This window comes from Bos javanicus, chromosome 8 (assembly GCF_032452875.1).
Source record: "Bos javanicus breed banteng chromosome 8, ARS-OSU_banteng_1.0, whole genome shotgun sequence".
NCBI classification, from domain to species: domain Eukaryota; kingdom Metazoa; phylum Chordata; class Mammalia; order Artiodactyla; family Bovidae; genus Bos; species Bos javanicus.
Window position 1 is genome coordinate 72,371,618 of NC_083875.1, and position 12,824 is coordinate 72,384,441.

The 12,824-nt window shown below is 39.4% G+C and overlaps 1 protein-coding gene across 2 annotated transcripts in view; it reads left to right on the plus strand.

Moving 5' to 3' along the window:
- The window catches only part of ADAM7 (ADAM metallopeptidase domain 7), a 52,647-nt gene extending 42,629 nt beyond the window's left edge, over positions 1–10,018 (plus strand). The window contains exons 19-23 of one of the 2 annotated variants that reach the window (XM_061425865.1): positions 697–802; positions 1,181–1,280; positions 5,713–5,778; positions 7,421–7,477; positions 8,958–10,018. In XM_061425865.1, coding sequence (XP_061281849.1) covers positions 697–802; positions 1,181–1,280; positions 5,713–5,778; positions 7,421–7,477; positions 8,958–9,002 — 374 coding nt within the window. In that variant the 3' untranslated portion in view covers positions 9,003–10,018. The remainder of the gene's footprint in view (positions 1–696; positions 803–1,180; positions 1,281–5,712; positions 5,779–7,420; positions 7,478–8,957) is intronic. The other variant, XM_061425866.1, reaches the window with a different exon arrangement.
- Positions 10,019–12,824: the final 2,806 nt, after the last annotated feature.

Here is a 12,824-nt window from a genome sequence, read left to right on the forward strand (position 1 = left end):
GGAGACATGGGTTTGATCCCTGGGTTGGGAAGATCCCCTGGGGTAGGAAATGGCAACTCACTCCAGTATTTTTGCCTGGGAAATCCCATGCACAGAGGCGCCTGGCAGGCTACAGTTCATGGGGTCACAAAGGGTCGGACACGACTTAGCAACTAAACAATAAAACAACAAAGTATATACACATAATATCTTGCATATATATCAGAAACCTCACCAGTGAGAATACTTTCTGCTTATATGCCAGGTCTGCTACACATGTGTTGTATTTCTGTATGGATTTGTATGATATTTTTCTTATTGTTAATGTTTAAATACCCAAGTTTGAATTTACTACAATTAATCTGGAATGAATGTATCTTCTTCCAGTTAAATGTAGATTAGTTCCTTCAAGAACCCTTAACCCAGTAAGACCTTTTCTAGTCAGTTAAACACTGATAATCCAAATTTTTCCACCGACTGGGATTCTCTTAAACATAATGTAATCTTGGGTGGAAAGTCCATTCCTAATACAGATAATAATTTGTACAATGTCCTGGTCTTTGACTTTATTTAAAAAAAAAAAAAAAACAGAGGAGGGTAGAATTAAAGTCCTTCAAGGAAGACAGAAACATAACTTTAACATCTCAGTTAAATGTTAAGATTCCATTGTTCCAAGGTTGATGTCTTGGCTGAAGCTCATGTGTTTTCATGTTACAGATCTCTCCATCCTGGTGGTCGTGATTTTCCTGGTTATTTTTGGTGTTGTGGTTGTCATATTACTAATTCGTTACAAAAAGTGTATTAGGTTGAAGCAAGTTCAAAGGTAGGTCTGTATTCTTTATGTGTTGAAGGGGACCATTACCAAGACAGTATAAACTTTGTGGCCACAAAGAATATTTGATGGGAAGAAGGTATAAACCTCTTACTGAAGACCAAGTAAAAGTGTAACAAGTTGAGCTTTTACACACTTCATTCTCATTCAGATGTTAGCCCCATGGTTCCCAACTTCTCTGCACATCAGAATTACAAGTTTGTTTGTTTGTTTTTTTACGCTAAATTTGATTCCTCCTTCAGATGTAATTGTTATAGAGTGGCACATGAGTATCAATCAGTCTTTTAAAAATCTCCTAGATGATTTACTATTAACCATAGGCTTATCCCATACTATAGCTGGTATCAATATTCAATTCCTTCTTGACAGCCCACCTCGAGAAACCCTAGGAGTGGAGAATAAAGCATACTTTGGTGATGAGCAGCAGACAAGGAATGAGCCCATCTTACCTGATATTCATCCTCTACATGTAAGAAAATATTGATTGCACTAGTTTTAATCAATTGCAAAAGTAGCTGTATGTATGTTTGAAGTGAACTATCCCTAAGCTAAGTGAAGTGGGAAATGTAGAAGAATAGTCTAACATGATTCCATATCAATGATCTTCTATTGACAGATAAGGAAGGAAAGAATGTCAGGACTGAAATAAATCAAGACATTATTTCTGAAGAATATATTGGTTAAATACAATACTAATTTGTGCACAGCTAGAAAATTTTACAAATATAAACCACCACTGGGATATAAGACAAGTCTTAATAAATCTAAAAGAGTTGGTGTCATACAAAATATGTCCTCAAAATAAAATTCTATTAGAAATCAGTGGCAGAAAAATATTGGGAAAAGTCTTTTTCTCATAAAAATTAAAAATGTACAGTGTATAGTGTTAAGAGATTAATATTCAGGGGTGAAAGTATAATTGTGTGCAAGGAGGAGGTCATTACTTTAATATTGGAAAGTGGTTAATTTAGAGGGGTAGGAAGTGGGTGGCAGTAATGATGGGAAACTTGAAATTTCTTAATCAGTTTAGTAATTACAAGGGTATTTACCTTAAATGTTTCATTAAGCCACGAATCTGTTTTGTGTATTTTTTTTAGTCTGTATTGTATTTTCTCATGAAATGACTAGAAATGAATAAGGATGATAATGCCAATTATTAGTGGGGATATACAGAGTGAAAACTCTCATAAAAGCTAATGAAAATTTAAATGGTACAACCAGTAGGTAAAACTGATACTATGGCCTAAAACTGATCATATACATTCCCTGTAATCTAGCAATTTCGGTCATATGAATACACCCAACAGAAAGAGGTACATGTGCATATCAGAAAACATCAACAAGAATGTTCCAACAGCATTATTTGCAAAAAGCAAAAATAATACAAATATTTAGTAACAAAAAAGGGGAACGATTCACTATATATTCATACAGTGGAATACTACAGAGAAGGAAAAATGGACAAACTATAGATGTTTACAACATATTATAGGTGATGTAATACTACCACAAACATACTGCTAGACAACATGTCAGACTCAAAGGCAAACTGTACAATTCAACTTACATAAGTTCGAACTAACAAAACCAATCTATGATATTAGATGTCCGGGTAGTTGTTATCACAGGGAAGAGTGGATTTTTGGGGGGTAGGGGGTGGCAGTACAGTTCTTTTTTTGATCTTGGTGGAGCTTGGTTACCCAGATGTGCTCATTTGTGGAAAATTCACCCATCTCAACACTTTTTATTCATATATTTCTTTGTGTATCTTTTTACTTTAAAGGGAAAGCTTATTAAAATAATACCTATAGAAATAATAATAATAAAAAAAGATGACAATCCTGGAGAAATCCCAGCAAGTTATGGCTTGTTTAGTACCTTTAACAATAGTTATGATTTCCAATGTATTTGGCTCAGTGGGGGGAAAACAAGTGTGAGTGCTGATTAAGAAGCTACGAAAGCATTCTTTAAAAAAATTAACCAATGAAGAAAACTTGGTGATAAGATTATACCAATGCAACTGCCCACAAGGACCTATTTCTTGAAGGAAGTATGAACTGATTATTGATAGATGCAAATGCCAATGAAAATATAGTGGTGTTAGTGTTTAAAATTAGGAATTTTTTTTGGTTAGTGATCTTGCCCCAACTCTCCATTTCTGATAAGTCCTGTGCTTTTTACTGTACAGTATTATAGAACATGCTCCCACCATACCCCCAGGGACATATCTATGACATGATAGTAGAAAGGTTTTTACTGAACTTCTCTTACTCAGGATTGTATACTCCTTCTGTGGTAATATGATGGTTTCTCATTTTTATCCATGCTTACTTTTTATTATGACAATAGTGACCCCAAGAAACAAGTCTTCATTGTCCACTCAGATGAACAGGAAATATTGTGTGGTACTTTTTTAAGCTTACACTGAGATTTTCTGATATGGAAACACAGGATGTCAATATCAGGGTTAAATAAGAAACTGTATATAACTGCACTTAGCCCCGTGTTTATATATATTTAGCACTTAATGTCTGTTAATTATCTACTATGCCTCATGCACTGTTGCAGTAGATTTCCCAATTGTATTTTCTTTAAAGTAATATGCAAAACAGTTTCACTCTCAGAGAAGGTAGTCGGGAGAAGGTAGTCTGACTATATGCTGTTGTTCAGTCACTATGTCATGTCTGATTCTTTGCAATCCCATGAACTGCAGCACGTCAGTTTCCTCTGTCTTTCACTAACTCCTGTTGTTAGTGTTAGGAGAAGGCGATGGCACCCCACTCCAGTACTCTTGCCTGGAGAATCCCAGGGACGGAGGAGCCTGGTGGGCTGCCGTCTATGGGGTCTCACAGAGTTGGACACGACTGAAGTGACTTAGCAGCAGTTAGTGTTAGACACTCAGTTGTGTCTGACTCTTTGCGATCCCATGGACTATAGCCCATCAGGGTCCTCTGTCCATGGAATTCTCCAGGCAAGAATACTGGAGTGAGTAGGCATTCCCTTCTCTAGGGGATCTTCCCGACCCAGAAATTGAACCAGAGTCTCTGCATTACAGGCAGATTCTTTGCTATCTGAGCCACCAGGGAAGCCCCTATCTCCCAGAGTTTGCTCAGATTCATGTCCATTGAGTCGGTGATGCTATCTAACCATCTCATCCTCTGACCACATGAACAATGATAAATAGTTACCAGAAGTTCAAATAGAGCCTGGGGCATATTTGTTGCACTTCTAGAATACAAAATCCCTAAGAGCTATCCAAAATTTTAGTTAAATGGGGGAACTTAGAAAGTGAAAGTGAAGTCGCTCAGTCATGTCCGACTCTTTGCGACCCCATAGACTGCAGCCTGCCAGGCTCCTCTGTCCATGGGATTTTCCAGGCAACAATACTGGAGTGGCCTGCCATTTCCTTCTCCAGGGGATCTTCCCAACCCAGGGATTGAACCCGGGTCTCCTGGATTGTAGGCAGATGCTTTTACCATCTGAGCCACCAGGGAAGTCCGAAATTTTAGTTAAATGAGGGAACTTAGAAGAAGAGTTTAATAAATATTTGGGTGAATTTAGCTATATAGAATAATATGGGGCTTCCCAGGTAGCACGGTGATAAAGAATCTTCCTGCCAATGAAAGAAACATAAGAGACACAGGTTCGACCCATGATTCAGGAAGATCCCCAGAAGGAAGAAATGACCACCCCTCCAATATTCTTGCCTGGAGAATCCCATGGACAGAGAAGCCTGGCAGGCTATAGTCCATGGAGTCACAAAGAGTCAGATATGACTAAGCGACTGAGCACACATATGCACATAGCATGATATACTGTAAGTGTAGATTGTACAGGACCGGAGAAGGCATTGGCAGCCCACTCGGGTCCTCTTGCCTGGAAAATCCCATGGACGGAGGAGCCTGGTAGGCTGCAGTCCATGGGGTTGCTAAGAGTTGGACACAGCTGAGCGACTTCACTTTCACTTTTCACTTTAATGGATTGGGGAAGGAAATGGCAACCCACTCCAGTGTTCTTGCCTGGAGAATCCCAGGGACCGGGGAATCTGGTGGGCTGCCGTCTATGAGGTCGCACAGAGTCGGACACGACTGAAGCCACTTAGCAGCAGCAGCAGCAGATTGTAGAGGACAGTTTGAGTCCTTGCATTTCTTGTTTAGGCTTTTTGTATTATTTGTCATAAAATTATATAAATCATGATTCAACTGATGCCTGTTTGATACATTAGTTACCCATCAAAAGGCTAGTTCTTAGGAAAACAGTGGTTTGGGGAAGGATGGTGTTTGGGATCCTTTTTTCAGTTACATTAATGATGCTTGGTTAGATTTTTGGTACCCAGGGCCTCTCCCGGTTCTGTTTCCACTGAACCATTCTTTCTGATTGTATTATAAAAACCACTGAGGGTTAAGAGACAGCACCTAACAAAGGGTAACCTAGGCCAGAACGTAAAGAAACTCCTGGGCTTCCCAGGTGGCACTAGTGGTAAAGAACCTGCCTGCAATGCAAGAGACATAAGAGATATGGGTTCAATCCCTGGGTCAGGAAGATCCCCTGGAGGAGGGCATGGAAACACACTCTAGTTACTCTTGTCTGGAGAATCTCATGGACAGAGGAGCCTGGCGGGCTGCAGTCCATGGGGTCTCAAAGAGTTTAAAATAACTTAGCACTAACACATGCAAAGAAACTCCCACTCTCTCAAAAGTATGATTGCTTTATAGGTAGGTTCTTAGACTCATCCTTCACAAGAGAACAACCTAGGCAAGAATGTTATCTCTGTGTGTTGCAACATTTGTACATTTACTAAGACTATATTCTAGGGAGGACTCGAAAAATGATTTTGTAGGCATGGGAAACAGTCCTATTTGAGCATTAACTGAAGGCTTAAGAGTATCTCTTTTCACCAGCGAAGAACCACAGAGTCCTTGGAGAGACTTCCAACCAGCTTCTCCAGTCCACACTACATCACTTTGGTATGTCCCTCCTCTGTATTAGTTGTGCTAATCTGTGTCCATATCACTAATAATCTTGGTGCCACTTAACCACTCATCAGTTCCTTGAAAAGGTCCAGTGATATAACACAGCTCTCTGACTCTGGGCAGAAATAGGAACTTCTCAGCAGGGCTGGGATTACGGTGATAGGAGTACAATGACTCCTGTAAGTACACAGATTCTGTCTTTATTTAAAACACTGACTGTCTCATCATGAAGTCTTGGAAATTAGTTCTGATTTTTTAAAAGAACACAGTAACATGTTATTTACTGTGATCACAGAGCTTGTCTGTAGCCCTTAAATGTTATTCCTGGGACAATGCCTTGCTTACCCTGCTCTAGACCCAGCCCTGGTTCTCAGGGGTCAAGCTGAATGATGGCTTCCAGAGAGGCCTTGAGCAGCAGAGGGCTTTCCACTAACTGAGGAGGTGTGTTTCCCAAATCAATATTGATGACAGAGAAACCAAGTAGTTAAATCAGCACACACATGCATGAGAGACATGGAGCCAAAACAGAGACATTACATAAGTAGGAAAGCAGAGAAGTAAAATATATCTTTCTTTATGATAAACGAGCCCAGATATTTTTCCTTAGCTCAGATTTATAGGTTTCTTTTATAATTTTTACCACCATATTGTTACTCAGTCGCTCAGCCATGTCTGACTCTTTGCTACTCCATGGATTGCAGCATGCCAGTCTTCCCTGTTCTTCACTATCTCCCAGAGCTTGCTCAAACTCATGTCCATTGAGTCAGTGATGCTATCTAACCATCTCATCCTCTTCTGCCCCCTTCTCATCCTGTCCTCAGTCTTTCCCAGAATCAGGGTCTTTTCCAATGAGTCAGCTCTGTGGATCAGGTGTCCAAAGTATTGGAGCTTCAGCATCAGTCTTTCCAATGTTCAGGGTTGATTTCCTTTAGGATTGACTGGTTGGATCTCCTTGCAGTTCCAGGGACTCTCAAGAATCTTCTCCAGCACCACAGTTCAAAAGCATCAATTCTTCAGTGCTTAGCCTTCTTTAGGAGATGATTATTTGTGACAGGAAATTTGAGTGAATCATACAATCTCTGAATATGTACCAATATCTCATAATCTCCAGTGTCTTTGATGGGCTTACTTCCCAAAGTTGTCATTTACTTGGATGCAAAAAGAAGACAGAGATTACAGAGTCTCTAAGATCACCTGAACCACTGGAGTCTTTATCTGCACCAGTATCCTCAAGTACACATAGAACATGTATTATTTAGAGCTGGGTGCTAATCACCAAGATGCTCAACTATGTCTCTATAAAATCAGCAATTCTCATTATGCATTCTTTAATGAATAGAAGGGGTGACCAAGACAGTGTTCAGTCTGTGGCTTCACAGAATCCTCATATCACACAAAAGGGTCTCAGAGCATGCTGGACAGGCAGGGTGGTTACAGCAAGGCTAACAAGAAAACATGGTTTCTGATAAAACATCACTTAACCAGTACCACCCCCACCCTCACCCACCTTTGCCCACTTCATTCCTACACAGTCTTAGTTTTTCATGGATCAAAAAGAGGTGGTCTGAGTGTGTATGTGTGTCTGTGCACAATATCTTCTGGTTCAGTTCCTGACACAACAAAACATTTATTATAGAAATCTGCAAATAAAGAACACAGAGGAATGGCAGATCCCAATTCAAGTGCCAAAATGGTAAGTTCCCACATCAAATGGTTCCCTCCTTTTCAAATGCTAGCTTATTTTTGTGTTTTTTGCCTACTCGTTGATTGGAGAGATTCTCTGTTCTTATCAAAAGATTGAGATGATTAAAATTGTTTTCCGTGATGTGCTTAAATGTCTCACAGATAATTCAGCAGTGCTCATTTTAGTCCAAGAGTTTTCAACCTTACCAAAGGAGTAAGCTAGAATTTAACAGTGTCAGAGTCTGAATGCATTTAGGAAACAATAACAAAAACAAAATAAAGATATAGAAAATGGGCTCCCCTGGTGGTTCAGTGGTAAAGAATCTGCCTGCCAACACAGGAGATGAGAGTTTGATCCCTGGTTTAAGAAGATCCCCTGGAGGAGGAAATGGCAACCCATTCTAGTATTCTTGCCTGGGAAATCCCATGGACAGAGGATCCTGGAGGACTACAGTCCACAGGGTCGCAAAGAGTCCAAAATGACTGAGCAACTAAACAATTATAGAAAAGTTATCCTTTCTAATGGAACAGTTTGCTGCATGATTGCTTTGCGAAAGCTTTCACTTACAAATCAATAATTCACTAAACCTGATGTATAATTTTATTTTGAGTGAGTATGTCTAATGATAGAAAATTTATCAAAAATTTGTAATTTTTGCAAAGGGAGACAAAAGAGCATTGTGTGACTGACTTCATTTTAGAGTTTTTGTTTTCATTCCCTCATTCATCCGTTCATTGACTTTTCTTGAGTCTTTACAAAGTACTGGGTTAATAGGAGGGTTTTCCCTAGAAAGCATTCTCCTGGAAATCCTGCCCAGTACACTTTCCCTTTTGGGATGGAGAAGGAAATGTTTTTTAGAAATGTGTTCTTTTTTTAAATATAATTTTATTTATTCTATTTTTGGCTGTGCTAGGTCTTTGTTGCTGTGCAGGCTTTTCTCTAGTTGCGGCTGGGGTGGGGGGCGGCTACTCTCTAGTTGTGGTGTGAGGGTTTCTCATTGCGGTGGCTTCTCTTGTGGAGCATGGGCTCTAGAGCACAGGCTCAGTAGCTGCGGTGCACAGTCTTGGTTGCCCTGCTGCATCTGGGATCTTCCCTGGGCCAGGAATCAAACCCATGTCTCCTGCATTGGCAGGCAGATTCTTTAACACTGAGCCACCAGAAATGTTTTCAAGCTGTCCTTTCACTCCACAAAGATGAAGCTGTCTCACATTGGAGAGCAGAGAGAGATGGTCCTTAGGGCAAGCAAACTGTTTGCCTTTCTGTATTAAAAAACAAAACGGCTTTCTTTCTTCTGTGACAGACTGGTCGATTTTACAATAACTGCTTAATCAGCCATGGCTAAGGAGATCTGGGAAAGCATGCATAAATATAGTACAACAGAATGTAAAAAGGTTACCGTAATTAGCAGATATAGATGAGTCACTGAAATATAACATGCTTATATATTTTGCAGAAAATAATTCACTTTTAACCATCTCTTTTTATTTAGAGCTTGAAATTGGATATCCAAAATGGCTGTGCGAGGCTAGGCTGAGGATCCTGGAAGCAAGATCTTCTTAACCTTCCCTAGATATTTGCTACACAAATTCTGGTAGTTTCTCAGCTGTTCTTTATCCAGACAGAACATGCTGAAGAGAAGCAGTATCTTTCTATAACATTTACTTGTAGAATTCACAACCTGTGGCTTAGACATATGCTAATATATCAAAAAAAAAAAAAACTATCCTTTTTTACATGCTCCTTTAGCTTCATACAACAATAAGTAGTCTTCTTACACTAGTATGTTCTTGCAAAATATTAATCTAATTACTTAAAACTTGGAAGTAAATTACAATGTTGAATCTAAGAAGGAAAACATCTTTTATTACAGGTTATTGCTTTGGGAACATAAAAGTACTTCTCTTAATTTGAACCTGACATAATTACCACTAATTATAGTTTAAATAAAGTTCTCTCCTGCGGAGATGCCGAGGAAATCCATGCAGGAAGAATCAGATTCCACTTCCTAATTAAAAGGTCAATGGCTGTTCTGATCATTCCCTATCGCTGAAGGAGGAAAAAGAATAATCATTTTGGCTACCAAATCTTTCTTAAACTTGTGAGGGTGGCCAAAGAGGACATGACTCTCCTGGTCATTCAAAAAGCCTAGAAGTCAATTCTAACTTCCTTAATTTTTTAGACTTCTTGAAAACTAGCCAGAAAAGTCATAGACGTACAAAATTTTCAAAAAACTGACTCCAGCAGAGAGGAAATACAATTTCCATGAAAGGCTTTTGAGATCCTTGCAATATATGGGTTTGAGCACTCCAGTGTGCAATTTCTGTGCTGTTTCCAGTTGATTACTTTGGTATGTGGGGTTGTCCTGGGAATGATTTCAGCTCTTTCTTATAAGAGAGCATCTCATCATGTTCTCCTATGTTCTCTATTTTCTTTTTTCTTAACTGCTCAAGCTATCCGCAATCATTTTTTAATTTACTGAAATAAAGGTTTTAAGTGCTAAATGCAAATTTTCTGATTCAATTAAATAAAAGCTGCAAATGAAAGAAGAAAGCTGGTTGTTCCTAGTGCATTTCTGTTGCAATGCCGACTGGTTGATGGGAGGAGCTAGTTAAATCAGCAAAGGATAGCAGTGACTCAGCACTTTATACCTAGTGTGCTTTCAGTAAGCATCTGTTCTTATTAAAGCCATTCCTTGAGAAAGAATACTGATAAATGCATGCTTAAAGAAAACATGCTAATTGAAACATTTTATGTAAATTTCTGAAAAAAGAAAAATTCTGTATCATATACACTAGCCTCATTAAAGCAAGCAATAATCTTCATGTCCAAGACAAATGTCATGTGATACTGCTTATATGGGAAGTCTAAAAAAGTGGTATAAATCAGCTTATTTGCAGAAATAGACTCACAGATGTAGAAAACAAACATGATTACTGGGCTGGGGGCAAGGATAAATAGGGAGATTGGAATTGACATATATCCACATATCTATATAAAAATAGATAACTGTTCAATACTCTGTAATGACCTATATGGGAAAAAATATAAAAAAGTGAATATATGTATATGTACAAGTGATTCACTTTGCTGTACATCTGAAACTAACGCAACATTGTATATCAACTATGAATAGTGTTTGTTTTTTTTTAATTTGACAAAATGGAGAGATGTTCACATATTCCAGTCCCCTGGACAATACATGTGTTGATGAACAATATACATTTTGGTGATATCTTATTCTCCCTTTAAAAGAATGATTTTTTGTTTTTGATTTGTTACTTTCCTTATTGTTCCCACATCTCCTTCAGGGAACTCTCCATCATCACTCATTTCCTCTGTCCTGGGCTCCACATTCAACTACCTACCAATTTCTAGTGATTTTTTTTTTTTTTCCAAATTTCTCTCTCTCTCCAATTATAAATGTCTGGAATTCCCTAAGTCCTCCCACTTCATTGCTTCCTGCCTAGATAATCATTCTAGACTTCTCATCTGCTACCCTGTTTTTCAAACAACCCCAGGAGTCTTCTGACAATTAAGCCTCTTTTTAAGTAATATTCATCATGCTCGTCCATATCACTCACCCTAGGCCTTCAAGACTTTACATTCGTTTCAAATGCCTCTCTCTGCTCTATTTCCTAGGGATCTTCTTCTAATACTGTCTACAGACTCAGAAGCATTTTCACAGCCACCTCTAACCAGTAGTCCCCTTGTAGACACAGTTCTGTCTCTGGTTGTGGAGCAGTTACGATTTCATAGCCCTAATATTTCTGGCTCTTGTCATTTCCCCGGGGTTTGACTCCTACCCCTTGAATCCACAAGCACTGTCAAGGCTCCTTCTGGGAATGGACACACCTGCTAGACCTACTATCTAAGCAACTCTGCCCTCCACCTCTGCCCCCTGAACGTCTTGCTGTCCAATCATGAATAAACAACCCTTATTAATGCCTCAGCTTAATCTGAACTTGCTACTAGCCTGGAATGTTGTGTCTTGAGATGCTGGACTGGCTCTCTGCACTTAGTCAAGTGCCCTCTGCCCTGGACAGAGGTGGATTTATCTGGAAGCTAACGAATCTGGGGCTCTTCAGGGCCCATCACATATGCTGCTGCTTCCAAGACCTTTTATCTAATTTTGCATTTATATTTTTTTTCAGTGACATTCAGTGGGCCATTGTGGATTGGGAAGAAGAAATTCAAACCATATATCAGCCATGAGAACCTATTGTATAGCACAGGGAACACACTACTCAGTGTGTGTATACAGCACAGTACTCTACTCAGTGCTCTGCGGTGACCTAAATGGGAAGGAAATCCCAAAAGAAGGGATATGTGTATGCATGTGGCTGATTCACTTTGTTGTACAGCAGAAACTGACACAGCAGTGTAAAGCAACTATATTCCACTTATAAGAATTAATTATTAAGTATTTAAGACTTAATTAATTAAGACAATTAATTATTAATTAATTAATTTTTTAAAGTGCCAATCGGAAACAAATAGGACAAAGATGCACCTTAGACTGAAGTTGTAATCACGGGGAGAGTGAGAGTGGACCAGCCTGAAATGGTACAAGAAGGATGTAGGCATAGGAGAAGCGTGGTAGGTTTGATGAGCCTCCCACATCCTCCCAGTTAACTGGGGAACGACCTGCCTGGGTGTTGAGTACTCAGGAGAACGCCACAAAGAGGAAAATCCAAGACTGGAGTGAAACCCAGCTGAACCCTGACTATGCTCCCCAGCCCACATGCAGATCAATGGCTGAGGGCCAAAGGTTTATAGGCTCCCAGAGTTTGGACAAAACCGGTACCCAAATCTCCAACCACTGAGTGATGCAGGATCAGGGAACCCCATAGAAAAAACAGTATAAAATATAAAAGGAAGTCAAATTGATCAGAGCTACTAGTGGCTGTACATCTCAAAGGGTGAAGGATGGGCAGGGGATGAATTCTGCAATGTAAGTTTCTGCAAGTCACTTTTAAAAATCCTCTGAAAAAATAAATTAAAATCTGTATTTGTTACACTATATTATCTAAATGTTATGGTACCAAGGAATATCAAGTATATTTTTACATCAGTCCTGCCAGGACTGCAGTGAGCCATTCCCTTCTCTAGGGGACCTTCCCAACTCAGGTATAGAGCCCAGGTCTCCTGACTTGCACACAGATTTTTTACCATCTGAGCCACTAGGGAAGCCTAGGACTGCAGTGATGACAACACAAACTAAAACAAACCCAACATTCCCAGTAGCATCCATTACAGTCCTCCTTGGGTATCAATGGAGGATTAGTTCCAGGCCCCCAGGGAAGACTAACCTCCTCCCAAGTTCAAGTAGCTTACATAAAATGGTGAACTTGTTCTT